This window comes from Bufo gargarizans, chromosome 2 (assembly GCF_014858855.1).
Source record: "Bufo gargarizans isolate SCDJY-AF-19 chromosome 2, ASM1485885v1, whole genome shotgun sequence".
Classification (NCBI taxonomy): Eukaryota; Metazoa; Chordata; class Amphibia; order Anura; family Bufonidae; genus Bufo; species Bufo gargarizans.
Window position 1 is genome coordinate 584,368,671 of NC_058081.1, and position 17,094 is coordinate 584,385,764.

At 46.0% G+C, this 17,094-nt stretch overlaps 1 protein-coding gene across 1 annotated transcript in view; it reads left to right on the top strand.

The window, feature by feature from the left end:
- The window catches only part of NOC2L (NOC2 like nucleolar associated transcriptional repressor), a 108,194-nt gene that overhangs the window by 49,520 nt on the left and 41,580 nt on the right, over nt 1-17,094 (top strand). Inside the window, exons 13-14 of the mRNA XM_044281806.1 lie at nt 11,699-11,812; nt 15,246-15,347. Of these exons, the coding sequence (XP_044137741.1) occupies nt 11,699-11,812; nt 15,246-15,347 (216 nt within the window). The remainder of the gene's footprint in view (nt 1-11,698; nt 11,813-15,245; nt 15,348-17,094) is intronic.

Consider the following 17,094-nt stretch of genomic DNA (forward strand, 5'->3'; position numbering starts at 1 on the left):
CGTGCAGAAACCGCAGCGCATTAGCCACATTGGTAAATGGCTGATCTGTTTGTGTACTCATAGCAGTCATTCATACAGAATCGTGGCAGAGATCCTCAGATTATTTTGCCGCAGATCGCATGATGGGTCATTCAGACGCACATACCCTTTTAGAAAGTGTCTGCAGTTTTAATTTCCTACGGTCAGTAAGCGCTCAGTAAGGCAGCTTCTGTTCTTCACTGGCTGAGCCAAGTCTTCATTACCGTCATTTAACTCTTGGCCACAGCGCCTCGCATCTCTTAAGGCCCATTTACAGGATACGATTGCTGGGTAGCAATATCATCCTTTAGTTAAATCTTCTGATTACACCTAACGAGGGGAGAGAATTCCCTACATGGGAGATCGCTCTAATATCTTATGCACGGTCAGTTTCGTCCGCTATAAACAATATTTGAGTCGTCGATCATTTCGCTAGTTTAAATGGGAATTATCTGGAGACTGCTCTGAATGATCCCATCCTGCAAATGGGCGCTTATTGAGTTTATGATGACATGTTGCAAAACTGTGTGATGACTTATATTTTGGCACAGTAGCTATATTAGTGCTAGCTGATAGTCTAGAGCAGGGGTGCACAACCTGCGGCCCTCAATATCATTCTGTGCGGCCCTCAACCATCTGGTGACAGACATGTATGTGTCTGTCTTGTGGCTGCTCACATGCATTTTTCATGTATTCTCCGATTTAGATGTGAATCCTGGAGGCGTAACCAGACATTTATGGTGTATACTGTATGTACAATATGCAATAAATACAGTATATCAGTTGGTAATACCCCTTTAACTTTAATTTTTTCGGCCCATGGGATTCCTTCAGTCTGACAATGTGGCCCCCAACCAGAAAAGGTTGTGCACCCCTGGTCTAGTGTCTCTTGACCTTTTTGGCAGGTACCAGATCTAGGAGCAGATTATAAACGTCACTAACTTAAGACAGTATGCACACTGTTTATTACGCACAGTAAAACCTGCAGTATAGTACAGTACCAACCAAGTAGATAGATTTTGGAAATCTCATGTGCACGATGTGGAAATTTACTGCACGGAAATTGACCTGTGGGGAGGATTTCGGAATCTGCAGCACGTCAATTGTTTGTATGGATTTTCAGTGCAGATTTCACTTTTTGCAATGTTAAGGGTGTGATGTGGGGAAATGAAAGGGCAAGTAAGACAAGACATGCCGGTTTTCATATGGAAATTAAGCGGAATCCGCATGGAAATGTCCATAACCTGCACTGCTGTGTGCATGTACCATACAGGGGTTGTCACGTGAAGACTGCAACTTTTTAAATGTATCAGCTGAAGCTTCGGCTAACCAGACAATTCTCCTGCGGTGGTAGTATATGGCCATCCATGTAATGTATAGATGGGCTGGATCTACCACAGCAGCTTTTCTGGCACGTAGCTGTCTGAAACAGGGAGCCCCCCCCATTATGTCTCTGCGACCTTCACAAGACACCACTAATCTATCTTAGGGAATTTACAGAATTGACATTGGCTCCATCCAAAAAGTTAGCCTCCCTTAAAGGGGAACTTGTCACCTGCACTATGCTGCCCTCACTGAGGACAGCCTAGTGTAGAGAGACCTGCAGATTTCAGAGGTTATTCACTCCTGTGATGGCGATCAGTACTACTAAGAGGAGTCCGATGAGGCTTTCTGCCCCCCCTCCATTACTGCTGATGCAGGTCGCCTTTCCTGATGTGCATAGGAGCGAAACCATCGGGATGTGGGTGAGGGCAGGGGCTGTAAGCCTCAGTCACATAGTTAATACAGTTGAAAAAAGTTCAACCAAGGGATAGGTGGGGATGCAAATCCCAGTAGGAAGTGAGACTCGATTTCTACACGTTTTTCATAAGCATTAATATCATTTAGGCTACTTTCACACTCACGTTTGGTGCGGATCCGTCATTGATCTGCACAGACGGATCCGTTCAGATAATACAACTGTCTGCCTCCGTTCAGAACGGATCTGTTTGTATTATCTTTAACAATACCCAAGACTGATCCGTCTTGAACACTATTCAAAGTCAATGGAGGATGGATCCGTTTTCTATTGTGCCAGATTGTTTCATAGAAAACGAATCTGTCCCCATTGACTTACATTGTGTGTCAGGACGGATCAGTTTGGCTCAGTTTCATCAGACTGACGCCAAAATGCTGCAAGCAGCGTTTTGGTGTCCGCCTCCAAAGCGGAATGAAGATGGAACGGAGGCAAAGTGAGGCATTCTGAGCGGATCCTTTTCTATTCAGAATGAATTAGGGCAAAACTGATCCATTTTGGACAGCTTGTGAGAGCCCTGAACGGATCTCACAAACTGAAAGCCAAGGCGCCAATGTGAAAGTAGCCTTACTTTTAAGAATTTATCTAAATCCTTTTTAAAACTGTTCACTGTTCCTTCTGTGACCACGTCCTGAGGAAGTCTATTCCACAGATTCACAATTCTTACAGTAAAGAAACTTTGACGCTTCTGGAGACTGAACTTTTTCTTCTTCAGTCGGAGGCAGTGCCCCCTTGTCTTTTGAGGGCATTTTACATGGAACAGTTTTTCACCGTATTTTCTTATGGCCCATTTATATATTTGTACAGGTTAATCATGTCCCACCTTAGACGTCTCTTCTCAAGACGAAATAAATGTAATTATTTTAATCTTTCTTCATAACTAAGACCCTCCATGCTCCTTATCAGTTTAGTCGCTCTCCTCTGTACTTTTTCCAGCTGCAGTGCATCCTTTGTATGGACTGGTGCCCAGAACTGGACTGCATATTCCATATGAGGCCGCACCAGCGCTTTGTAAAGTGGTAATATTACATCCCTGCCCCGCGAGTCCATGCCTTGTTTAATGCATGACAATATCCTGGCGGCCTTAGAAGCAGCTGATTGACATTGTATGCTGTTATTCAATCTACCATCCACAAGGACACCCAAATCCTTCTCTATAAGTGACTCTCCCAGTGTTACATCACCTAGGACATATGAAGCACAGAGATTATTACTACCAAGATGCATAACTTTACATTTATCCACATTCAACCTCCTTTTCAAAGTTTATGCCCAATCACTCAGTGTTCAAGTCAGCTTGTAGTTTGTGGACATCTTCTATAGACCGTACAGTTCTACACAGCTTAGTGTCATCTGGAAAAATAGATATGGTGCTATTAATCCCGACCTCAATATCATTAATAAATAAATAAATTAGAGGACCCAGCACTGAACCTTGGGGTACACCACTTATAATCTGGGACCATTCTGAATTGGAATCATTGACCACAACTCTCTGGACACGGTCCTTCAGCCAGTTTTCAATCCAATTACAAACTATACTTTCCAAGCCTATAGACCTTACTTTACCTATTAAATGTCTATGATGGACAGTATCAAAAGCCTTTGCAAAATCCAGAAACACTACATCCACAGCCGCCCCTCTGTCCAGGCTTCTACTCACCGCCTCATAAAAAGAAACCAGGTTAGTCTGAGAACTTCTGTCCTTGGTAAACCCATGTTGGTTATCACTTATAATATTATTTACAGTCGCATATCCTGTTTGTGTATGTAGATATATAGTCCCTTAAGAGTCCTTCAAAGATTTTCCCCACAACTGAAGTTAAACTAACTGGTCTATAATTACCTGTGGATGACCTTGATCCTTTTTTGAATATGGGCACAACATTTGCCTTGCGCCAATCACTTGGCACTGTACCTGTACTCTTGGGTGTAATGCAGCTGGACCCAGAGCCTTGTTCATTTACCTTATTTAACTTCTCTTGTACCATATCTACAGTTAGCCAATTGAGTATATCACTAGGTGTACTAACAATCCTGGCGCCACAGATATCGGCTCCTTTCTCTTCTTTTTTACATACAGAGCTAAAAACCCATTTAGTAACTCTGCCTTTTCCTTATGTTCAGTGAACACCCCCCCCCCCCCTCCCCCCACCTTACCATTATTTAGGGTACCTACCTGCTCAGACTTTAGGTTTTTTAGCATTTATATATTTAAAGAATTTTTGGGGATTTGTTTTGCTCTCTTTTGCTACCTATTGTTCATTTTGTATTTTTGATCATTTTATCTCCTTTTTGCAGATTTATTAAAGGGACACATAATAAGTTTCCAATTCATAGAAGTATTATCCCTGTGCGCATTGTAAAACGTTAAAAATAATCTTTATAATCACCTGTCCTTTCTGCCCAAGGGGCGTTCTTTGTGCCGCATTTGCGACCAGCCCGCGCCCCAACTGCCGGATCCTTAGACACGCCCATCTCATTAGTATTCACTTGGCGCAATGTGATCCCGGCCAGCGAGGGTGCCGGGGGCATGCGCAGGATCTCTGAATGTCGGGGACAGGAAAATACCGCCCAGCGAAGTGAATACTAATGAGATGGGTGTGTCTAAGGATCCGGCAGTTGGGACGCGGCTGGGCACAAAGAACGCCCCATGGGCAGAAAGGACAGGTGATTATAAAGACTATTTTTAACATTTTACAATGCGCACTGGGATAATACTTATATGAATTGGAAGCTTATTATAAGACCTAGGGGGCCATATAAAGAGCTAATTATGCTCATAAGGCCTGTCAGTGTCCCTTTAAGCCCTTTGTAATGCTACAACTGATCCCTCAGATTAGTATTTTTTTTTTTTTTTTAATGCCCTTATTTTGTCTTTTATTGACATTTTTACAGTAGCTGTAAGCCATGGGGGGTTTAATTTTAGCCGTTTATACTTGTTACCTAAAGGAATAAAACATTTTTTTTGTGCAATTACTCAATGTGGATTTAAAGCTCTCCCATTTATCCTCAGTATTATGTGACAGTATCTGCTCCCAGTCTATGCCCTGAAATGCTGCCCTCAGCCCAGGGAAATTAGCCTTTTTGAAATTGTGTTTTTGCTCTGCCTGACAGTTTGTTTCTTATAGTTTAGGGGGAATATAATTATATTGTGATCACTATTACCTAGTGTTTCTCGAACAGTAACATTTCCAACAAGCTCTGCATCATTAGAAATTACCAGATCCAACAGAGCATCGCCCCTAGTGGGAGTTTCTACATTATGACCCCAGTCAATGTCTGGGAAGTTAAAATCTCCCATTAGGACTTCTGTACCAGCCTGTGCCGCACGCTCTATTTGGTTATAGTGGTTTCTGTGATGTTAGGTGGTCTATAGATTACACCAAGTATTATATTTTTTTCAGTGTTTATATCCCTTTGAACGGCCACCCATAAGGTTTCCACATCCTCATCATCCTCACGCACAGTTTCCTCTTTCACACTTGTCTTCAGATCACTCCTCACACATACAGGCACACGCCACCACATTTTCTATTGACCCCGTCTTTCCTAAATAGTGTAAAACCCTCATTATTAACAGCCCAGTCATGTGAAGAGTCCAGCCATTTATCAGCCACACCAACTACATCTGTGTTTTTCTAGTGCCATAGCCTCCAGCTCCCCCATTTCTCTAGCTAGATTTCTGGCATTTGTAAAAATACATTTTAAATTTACTATTACCTGTAAAGTGAATATCCAGGATTTTTGGGTTACCTTGGTTGATGTTTGTATGTAACAGGTTTTTGTTACCAGCAGTTCTATTTTTCATAAGTGTATAGGTCTGCCCAGTCTTCTCTTTACTTTCCTCACTAACCCTGGCCCCCACTAATTCTCCAGTGTCCCTTTCTAGGTCCCACTCTCTGTCTACACTATCTAGCCTCTTATTAGTATGACCCCCCAGATCCTAGTTTAAAAGCTCCCCCAGCCGTCTAACCAGTTGCACCCTCCCCATTAAGGTGCAGCACGTCCCTACTGTAGAGCCTGTAACCGACCGAGAAGTTGGCCCAGTTCTCCATGATCCCAAACCCTTCCTTCCTGCACCAGCTTCTGAGCCACTTATTTAACTCCCTAAGCTCCGGTTGTCTCTCTGGTGACGCTCATGACACTGGTAGTATTTCTGAAAACACTACCTGAGGTCTTGGACTTGAGCTTCTCTCCTAGTTCCCTAAAATCCTTTTTTAAGGACCTTCCATCTCCCCCTGACTTTGTCATTGGTGCCAATGTGTACCATGACCGCCGGGTCTTTCCCAGCCCGACCCAGCAATCTGTCAATCTGATCCGCAATATGCCGAACCCGAGCACCCGGAAGACAACACACTGTTCGGCATTCACGGTCTCTGCAACAGATGACCCTGTCTGTCCGCCTTATAATAGTCCCCTACCACCAGCATCTGTCTGACCTTTGCTGCACTCCTTTTCCCATCCTTCCTGCAGCAGTCATCCTCCTGGTTGCTAGAAGAAACGCCCTGCTGCAGTGTTGCTGGCCCTGGGCTTTCATCCCTAATATCAGCCAAACAGGCATATTTACTAGGGTGTTCCAGCTCAGGGCTAGCCTTCCTGGTACTTTTCCCTCTACCCCTTCAACCTACATTAACCCAACTGCTGACCTGATAGTCCTGATCTTGCCCTCCTCCTCCCACCTCCATTTCACTGACCCCAGTCAGTGCCTGCACAGCGAGGTCTAAGCCTCTCTTAAGTTTTGCAATGCCCCTAAGTATTTCAAGCTGCTTATTTAGATCCAAGATCTGGGCTTCCAAAAATGCAACACGATTGCAACTAGTGCAAATGTATTCACCCTCGAAAGGCTCATCAAGGCACACATACATTGCCCAGGACACACACTTAGTAGCATTGTCCATGGAGCACATGTTTAAAATGGGGATGAACAGTAAAGGAAAACTGTAAATATGAGTTAAAGCGGGTTGTCCGGGTTCAGAGCTGAACCCGGACATACCCATCATTTCACCCAGGCAGCCCCCCTGATGGCATCGGAGCATCTCATGCGCCGACGCTCTTTTATTTACAATAACACACTGCCCTGCGGAGGCTTCCGCCCGGCAGAGTATTGTGACGTCACCGGCTCTGATGGGCGGACTTTAGCGCTGCCCTAACCGTTTTACAGCAAGGGCTGTCACTTCTGTGATCGCAGTCAGTAGTTTTAGGCAAGGGCTACACTGGTCGCGCGACACCTGTCACGGCCAGGATCGCTGAGTAGCGGTGATCTCAAAGAAATTAATGCGATCGTCTCTGCAGTCGCAAGAAATCCAACGTGGCTGGACTTGTTGCATCTGCCGCGGCGATCCCGTTTATTTCTACGAGATCACCGCTGTTCAGCGATCCTGCCTGCGACAGGTGTCGTGCGACCAGTGTAGCCCTTGCCTAAAACTACTGATTGCCATCCCTGAAATGACAGACCACTGACATCTGTGGGTCTGTCATTACACTAATGCGGCGCTCTTTGTGGGCAGCATAATGCAGTTGACAGCTTCCCTTTAAGTGTATCTGGTTGGTTGCCAAGTATACGCTGCATTTGAAACATTTGGGATTATAATTTTTTGGGGGGAAAAATGCTTAAGCCATTAAGACGTCTAAGACCAGTCGGAAGGATTGAATCACTTTTTTAGTTTTTTCGTGAATTATTTTCTGGAAGAAACTGGATGGTTTGCCTAGCTTGTGGTAGTGGGAATAGAGTGGATGGAGAAAGCAGGAGCTGTTAATCTGTGTGAGACACCTGAGGTTGTAAAGTCTGCGCATTGACTGTGCCCTTTTGCATCCAGACGGGAGGTTTAAAGATTCCCTTCTCTAATGGTTTTACAAGAACCATTTTCTAATTAAATGATTGAATTCACAGTGTAAGCCTCTTACCGACGCACCTAACAGGAAGCGCATTGGAAAACTGTTCTGCAATGGGGATACCATCAATATGCATTAACCCATACGCTTCCAGATGGGAAAGCTGCCCCCAAAAAGATGGGGCAAAAATATTCATTATGCCTGATCCTTGTTTCCCCGGCATCATCTGTCAGCTTTTATTGTTGTATGTATACTGTTGCTCCTGAGGAAGGGGGTATTTATGTAAACTCCCGAAAAAATGTCGAGCCTAGTTTTTTTATTTAGGAGAATCTTCCTGAAGTACCCTCCTGTGATTCTACAAGCGATCCTGATGGGGGAGATTAGTCTATGGGATAAACTCAAGACGCCCATAGGCTATCTCCCCTTGTGAAGTGAGTTACTCACTGCCTACATACTATATTATAATATAAAAAATTGGCAGCACCGTCACAAATGGAAAAATGGATGAAGGGTGCAAAAGCCCAATATGGATTTAAGCCAATCCAGTTGAATACAAAATGTAAAAACGGGCAGCACTCCAGCGGATAAAAATGAAAATAACTTTATTTACCCATAAGGCTGATGCCTTATGGGTAAATAAAGTTATTTTCCTTTTTATCCGCTGGAGTGCTGCCCGTTCTTAATATATATGTATATGTGTGTGTGTGTGTGTGTGTATATATATATATATGTGTGTATATGTGTGTATATATATATATATATATATATATATATATTTATTTATTGTGGCAACTTTTGCCACAATATGGGTGAATAAAAGTTCACTATTTTTCACTTTTAATTGGAGTGCAGTCCATTTTCTACAAGTCATATTATTGGGGTGTTGCCGCGGCCCCTGTGGACATTGCACCCGCTTCCTGGTTGGTGCTCCCGCTGGACTCTTACACGAATATATATATATATATATGGCACCCAAGTTCGTTCTGTTCACTACATAAGGGTCCTTTGCTCACTGATTTCAGACCATCTCCCAGTAGTAGCACATGCCACAAATATCTATCCACTTTTTACATCTTTCCTTATCTGACCCTATTTCTTGAGGTGGACCAGGCCGATGCAGTATCGATCACTCCTCCCCATTCAGAATAGATCAGTGATGGCGAACCTTTTAGAGACTGCCCAAACTGCAACACAAAACCCACTTACTGAGCACAATGTGCCAACACTGCAACTTAACCTGAATACTACAGTTCAGTATAGTATATCTTCCATGTACTTTATCATTTCTCTATAATAGCCTGCCTGCATTCAGTGCGCTGCCTGCGCTGTTCATAGTGTGCCCTGCGCCGATAAATGGCAGGAAAAGTCTAAGGCATATTGGTACGCCATAGACTTTTTCCAGGGCGCAAGTGCCCACACAGAGGGCTCTGAGTGCTGCCTCTGGCATAGGTGATTGCAGCATGTAAATGACAAGCAGGCAATTATCAGGAATGAACGGTTCCTCCCCGATAATTGCCTACTCATTCAGCGTGTGTAAGTGGTTCTAGTGTAAGTTCTATTTGCTAGTTTCTCTTCTGATCTGTCTTTTTTGGCTGATCTAATGCTTTTGGTTATCTAACTGTGGATGTGAGCTGTCAAGGTAATAATAATCTTTATTTATATAGCGCAAACATATTCCGCAGCGCCTTTAAAATTCAGGGGATCATGTCATAACATAGCAACAGACAAGTAGATTATTACAACAAGAGGAATGAGGGCCCTGCTCGCAAGAGCTTACAATCTATGAGGATCTCATGTAGACAATCGGTTGTGTAAAAAAAAATTGGCAGTGAGTTTGTTTTTTACATAACCCTTTCCAAGTGTTGAGATGTCCAGCTGCTGAACTTGCTTCCATTGTTGAATGTTACAGAGGAAATAAAGTGATGCTACAATTATTTGCTATATATTGCATGGTACACAGAAGCACATAAATTCAAATAGTGTAACGACAGACTAGAAAAGTGCAGTTCCTTCTGATATTTTTTATTAATTTTTTCCTGTTAAGTAACTGGTAGCTTTTACGTAATGTGTTAGATTCCATTGGATCCTTGCCCCTATTGGCCAGACATAAGGGAAAATTGCTAAATGTCTGGTAATCTCGAGCAGAATCTTCTGCCATATGTTAATTGTAATCCTTAATAACGGAGTGGAGAAAGTGATCTGTATATACCTGTACTGGTCACAATTATGGCATTTGTATACCCTATTGCCTCTTGCACTTGATCTAGCAATCATCAGGGTCTTACAAGAGATGAGATTAGAGATCAGGGTCTCCCTTTTTGGGAGCGGTGCTTTGCCTGAACATGGCCCCGACTAAGGTGACACCAGGGGTATCTGTAGAAATATTAGCGTTTTTTTTTTTTTTTTTTTTTTTTACTAACCCTATGGGACTGTTTTTATGTAGATCTCTTAAGTTATGGGGTTTTCCAGGTGTACGGTATTGATGAGGCTGTTGCACTTGAGTACTGCAACCTTCCCACAATATACCAGGCACAGTACATTGTATAGTGGCTGTGCTTGGTATTGCAGCCAGATGGATTTTTACTGGCCGCCTGTCGGGCTGTGCCTTGGACATGGCTTTTCAGGAAGTTCAGTATGACAGCATTTAATATTGTTATATTTTAATAGTATGGGCATTTTCGCACGTGACGATGCCCGTGATGTGTTTTTTTTTTTTTTCTTCTTTTTCATTAAGTATTTTTATTTTAAGGGAAAGGGGGGTGATTTGAACTTTTTATATATTTTTTTTATATTTGCAAAAACCTTTTTACTTTTTTATTTTTAAGTCACCTTGGGTGACAACTGGCAATAATATTGCCTATTGTGTTCATTGATGTCTACATAGTCACCATTGAACACTTAATTTGCACTATAGCAATACAATGCTGCCACCTAGTGGCCTGTATTGGTATAGTCATCTAATAGGCACCAAAGCCTGCTTGAGACTTCAGCCTATTAGATCAATGTAACAGGTTCCCCGATCTCAGCTGGGGAATGCTGTTACCGAAGCAGAAGTGCACAAATTCCTCTTCCGGACTGCGCAGATGCCGTGGTCACATTTGACCACGGCATCTGAAAGGGAAAATGTATACGACTAGCCTTATGGATGATTGCATACAGGTTACCTGTATTAGTTTGACTTCAGAATTCAATGTCTCAAAAAAAAAAAAAAAAGGCCCAGGCCCAGTCCAGTAGGGTAGGTGGAGTGCAATAACATGTTTAAAGATGGACCAGATTTATAGAACGTGTGATATTTGATGATTTTGGCACAAATGACACCAACACAGACTCAAGAAAAACAGAAAATCTCTCCCAATGTCTCGGGACCCTCAGCTGAAAATGTTATTGCAGGGGGACCCCGATCTAGTTCTTCTTTTCCCCAGCAGCTGGAATTGTATTCCGGCTCCCACTGGGAGGGGAGTCCCGAGCTTAACCGCCAGCCTTTATGACCTTCTAAGCTCTGATAGGACACAAGTCCAGGGGTTGTCGGCACCAGACAACCCCTGGGAATCTCAAGTTATTTTATGCTCCACATCATTTAAACGTCTTGCAAATTGATGGCCACATGTGTAAATTATCTACATATTACTTGTAGATTTTTGTGTGGATTTTGAATGAGATCTGGGGCAAATCAGAGTGGAAATCCGCCACAAAATCCACAAGTAACACATGCGTATTTTGAGTCCACATGGAACATCTGCACAAACTCCACTGCCATCTGCGTGTACCCTCAGTCTGTTCTAGTGTGCGGAATGATTGCGCGTCCCATCGATGTCTTTGCATTGAGAATGCAGAGAAAAGGAATTAACACCACGAGAACACCATTAGGTAATTACATATTAATTAGAAAATCCTAATCTGCTGACAAGTTAACCGTCCTGGAAGATGGCCCAGATGTACAAACCTTGATGTGAACATGTACAGCTGCTCTGCCACTTTGTGATTTTTATTTTTTGTAAGTCAAGCGAAAACACTTACCATAATTTTATATATATATTATTTTTTTTTCAGATTTTGCAGCAAGTGAATTTTAACAAACGGCCCGGAAGGATTAGTGTAAAACCAATCAACTTTGCTGTGATCCTGAAGTTGTCCAATGTGAACCTCCTGGAGAAAGTGTTCAGGGTAAATGTCCTATCCACCAACAGCCATCTAGTATAGTCTGCACGTTATCATATATTCATGTCCACACATGCTGTAAGATATTGTGTTGGCACAAAGATAATCCCCCCCCCCCCCCCCCACCACCCCATTTTATTTCATTCCTTCTATGCAATGCTCTCCTAGTGGTGAATGCGTGGCTATAATTGGGCTTATTAAAATGTAAAAGGGTTTTCAGAGATCTTTTTACTGATCACCTATCCTCTGGATATCTGATCGGTGGGGTCCGACACCTGGGACCCCCGCCGATCGCCTGTTTGAGAAGGCACTGGCTGCAGCCTTCTCTCTGCTCACCAAGCACAGCGCCATCCATTTGATAGCAGCTGCGCGTGATATGGCTGCTCAGCCCCATTCACTTCAATGAGCTGTGGCCAATGGCAAAGCTGTTAGGGAGCCAGGCGCTGCCTTCTCAAACAGCTGATCGGTGGGAATCCTGGATGTCGGACCCCCACTGATCAGATATTGATGATCTATCCAAGATCTTTGAAAACCCCTGGTTCAAAAATTAAAAATGTAGCCAAGTTACACGAGTGCAAATGCCTTTTTTTCCCCTCATTCCCTAAAAAACATCTTTTATCCATTATGTGAACTGTGTTGAAAGTGCCACAAGGGTTGTCCCATTCCCTGCTCGTGCTCCGTGTTCTCCCATTCCCTGCTAGTGCTCCGTGTTCTCCCATTCCCTGCTAGTGCTCCGTGTTCTCCCATTCCCTGCTAGTGCTCCGTGTTTTCCCATTCCCTGCTAGTGCTCCGTGTTTTCCCATTCCCTGCTAGTGCTCCGTGTTCTCCCATTCCCCGCTAGTGCTCCGTGTTCTCGCATTCCCCGCTAGTGCTCCGTGTTCTCGCATTCCCCGCTAGTGCTCCGTGTTCTCGCATTCCCCGCTAGTGCTCCGTGTTCTCGCATTCCCCGCTAGTGCTCCGTGTTCTCGCATTCCCCGCTAGTGCTCCGTGTTCTCGCATTCCCCGCTAGTGCTCCGTGTTCTCGCATTCCCCGCTAGTGCTCCGTGTTCTCGCATTCCCCGCTAGTGCTCCGTGTTCTCGCATTCCCCGCTAGTGCTCCGTGTTCTCGCATTCCCCGCTAGTGCTCCGTGTTCTCGCATTCCCCGCTAGTGCTCCGTGTTCTCGCATTCCCCGCTAGTGCTCCGTGTTCTCGCATTCCCCGCTAGTGCTCCGTGTTCTCGCATTCCCCGCTAGTGCTCCGTGTTCTCGCATTCCCCGCTAGTGCTCCGTGTTCTCGCATTCCCCGCTAGTGCTCCGTGTTCTCGCATTCCCCGCTAGTGCTCCGTGTTCTCGCATTCCCCGCTAGTGCTCCGTGTTCTCGCATTCCCCGCTAGTGCTCCGTGTTCTCGCATTCCCCGCTAGTGCTCCGTGTTCTCGCATTCCCCGCTAGTGCTCCGTGTTCTCGCATTCCCCGCTAGTGCTCCGTGTTCTCGCATTCCCCGCTAGTGCTCCGTGTTCTCGCATTCCCCGCTAGTGCTCCGTGTTCTCGCATTCCCCGCTAGTGCTCCGTGTTCTCGCATTCCCCGCTAGTGCTCCGTGTTCTCGCATTCCCCGCTAGTGCTCCGTGTTCTCGCATTCCCCGCTAGTGCTCCGTGTTCTCGCATTCCCCGCTAGTGCTCCGTGTTCTCGCATTCCCCGCTAGTGCTCCGTGTTCTCGCATTCCCCGCTAGTGCTCCGTGTTCTCGCATTCCCCGCTAGTGCTCCGTGTTCTCGCATTCCCCGCTAGTGCTCCGTGTTCTCGCATTCCCCGCTAGTGCTCCGTGTTCTCGCATTCCCCGCTAGTGCTCCGTGTTCTCGCATTCCCCGCTAGTGCTCCGTGTTCTCGCATTCCCCGCTAGTGCTCCGTGTTCTCGCATTCCCCGCTAGTGCTCCGTGCCGTGTTCTCGCATTCCCCGCTAGTGCTCCGTGTTCTCGCATTCCCCGCTAGTGCTCCGTGTTCTCGCATTCCCCGCTAGTGCTCCGTGTTCTCGCATTCCCCGCTAGTGCTCCGTGTTCTCGCATTCCCCGCTAGTGCTCCGTGTTCTCGCATTCCCCGCTAGTGCTCCGTGTTCTCGCATTCCCCGCTAGTGCTCCGTGTTCTCGCATTCCCCGCTAGTGCTCCGTGTTCTCGCATTCCCCGCTAGTGCTCCGTGTTCTCGCATTCCCCGCTAGTGCTCCGTGTTCTCGCATTCCCCGCTAGTGCTCCGTGTTCTCGCATTCCCCGCTAGTGCTCCGTGTTCTCGCATTCCCCGCTAGTGCTCCGTGTTCTCGCATTCCCCGCTAGTGCTCCGTGTTCTCGCATTCCCCGCTAGTGCTCCGTGTTCTCGCATTCCCCGCTAGTGCTCCGTGTTCTCGCATTCCCCGCTAGTGCTCCGTGTTCTCGCATTCCCCGCTAGTGCTCCGTGTTCTCGCATTCCCCGCTAGTGCTCCGTGTTCTCGCATTCCCGCTAGTGCTCCGTGTTCTCGCATTCCCCGCTAGTGCTCCGTGTTCTCGCATTCCCCGCTAGTGCTCCGTGTTCTCGCATTCCCCGCTAGTGCTCCGTGTTCTCGCATTCCCCGCTAGTGCTCCGTGTTCTCGCATTCCCCGCTAGTGCTCCGTGTTCTCGCATTCCCCGCTAGTGCTCCGTGTTCTCGCATTCCCCGCTAGTGCTCCGTGTTCTCGCATTCCCCGCTAGTGCTCCGTGGTTCTCGCATTCCCCGCTAGTGCTCCGTGTTCTCGCATTCCCCGCTAGTGCTCCGTGTTCTCGCATTCCCCGCTAGTGCTCCGTGTTCTCGCATTCCCCGCTAGTGCTCCGTGTTCTCGCATTCCCCGCTAGTGCTCCGTGTTCTCGCATTCCCCGCTAGTGCTCCGTGTTCTCGCATTCCCCGCTAGTGCTCCGTGTTCTCGCATTCCCCGCTAGTGCTCCGTGTTCTCGCATTCCCCGCTAGTGCTCCGTGTTCTCGCATTCCCCGCTAGTGCTCCGTGTTCTCGCATTCCCCGCTAGTGCTCCGTGTTCTCGCATTCCCCGCTAGTGCTCCGTGTTCTCGCATTCCCCGCTAGTGCTCCGTGTTCTCGCATTCCCCGCTAGTGCTCCGTGTTCTCGCATTCCCCGCTAGTGCTCCGTGTTCTCGCATTCCCCGCTAGTGCTCCGTGTTCTCGCATTCCCCGCTAGTGCTCCGTGTTCTCGCATTCCCCGCTAGTGCTCCGTGTTCTCCCTTGCAAGCCTTTCCGACCCCCTGTGTCCTGGCTGATAGCACCAGCGTTTCTGTGATGATACCGGGAACACTGTCGCCGTCAGCCAGGGCATCGGAGGATGTGGTAGGAAGGGCTTGCAAGTGAGAACCCAGCACAGTTTGCGATATTTCGTCTTTGTGGGATTTTTTGTCTGCCTACTTCTTATTTTTGTCATCAAAATTATTTTCTTTGTGCTCTTGTCTGCAGGACGGGCTGATTGAGCAGATTTATGACCTGACATTGGAATACGTGCACACCCAGGCCCACAGCATTGGATTCCCAGAACTGGTACTTCCCGCCATTTTACAGGTAGGATGGATCCTTGTACGTGGACTAAATGGTCATGATGTTTTTGGAACGTCTCAGTCCACTTGAATGGTGGTAATCTGTTATACCAGGCACGGCTGCTGAGGAAAGTACACACTGTCCTGTATTAATAGCGTCACTCCATCCTTTCGACCCAGGTGCCTTCAAGGGTTAATACGTACTTCGTCGCAGTCCTGTTTCCTGAGACCATGTGGAAAAGTGAGCTTTTTAGAACTATTCACACAGTGGAGTGCTGCATGGCGGCTGTTTCCGCGATATTGTGCCTGTCCGGTGATGTGGTTCAGGGCTTAGCCTGGAAGAAGGGATGCTGAGTCTTGCCAAATGCAGGTGCGGTGTTGTGGTGGCGGTGGCCACCAAGTGGTGTAGGGACCCAATTGAAAGAGGCCACCTCAACGTGGTGACTGGACCTATGCATTTTGGTCCAAAGGTATAGAAATAGCCCCATGTTTAGCATTTATGCTTAGTGGCACTACATCAATGTGTAGCAGGTGGGCGTGCGTTCCTTTCCTATTTCTATGCAGTTGCTGTAAAAAATTATGGCGTTGTGCTGTACAAGCTGAAGTAAACAGTGAGCAGGCCGAAGCACTCGCCCATTCGGCATAGCCCCACGACCATTAATTAGCAGGGTTGCTAAAAGCTGCTGCTTGTTAGTGGCTCTCTGCTTTGCCCAATAGAGGGGGATTACAAACTGGGGACCTCCTTTATGATGTCCATATACTTTTATTAGGACATTTTCACAGGGTTTATCCTTATGGGCAACCAATTTAAGGAGCCCTGTTTCTCATGAGACAGGACATGAAGGCAAAGAGTAAAGCCCCTTGCAGACGAACATGTCTGGATCAGGGAAAATCGTGCGAGTAGGTACGCAATTGCAGTCAGTGTTGACTGTGATAGCGTTCCGATGTTCAGTTTTTATCGTGCGGGTGCAATGCATTTTGCACGCACGTGATAAAAAAACTGACTCTGGTACCCAGACCCGAACCCGGACTTCTTCACTGAAGTTCGGGTTTGAGTTCGGTGTTCTGTATATATATTATTTTTTTTTCCTTATAACATGGTTATAAGGGAAAATAATAGCATTCTTAATAAAGAATGCTTACTAAAATGTGGCTTTAGGGGTTAAAAAAATTTAAATTAAATTAACTCGCCCCATCCACTTGATCGCACAGCCGGTATCGTCTTCTTTCAGGACCTGCAAAAGTACCTCTGACGTAATCGCACTCACCACGTGGTGAGCGCAGGTCCTGCTGAATGAAGATAGAAATCTTCTATCTTCATTCAGAAGGACCTGCGCTGACGTCACCACGTGGTGAGCGTGATTACGTCATCAAAGGTCCTTTGGCAGGTCCTGAAAGAAGACTATGGCGGCTACACGAACAACAGGATGAGGAGAAGTTTTTATTTTTTAACCCCTAAAGCCACATTTTAGTAAGCGTTCTGCGTTAAGAATGCTATTATTTTCCTTTATAATCATGTTATAAGGGAAAATAATACAGTAAATTGACTTATCAATTTACTATTATCGTCTCCTAGCAACCATGCGTGAAAATCGCCCCGCATCCGTACTTGCTTGCGGATGCTTGCGATTTTTCACGCATACCTATTTATTTCTATGGGGCCTGCGTTGCGTGAAAAACACACAATATAGAAAATGCTGCGATTTTCACGCAACGCATAAGTGATGTGTGAAAATCACCGCTCATCTGAACAGCCCCATTGAAGTGAATGG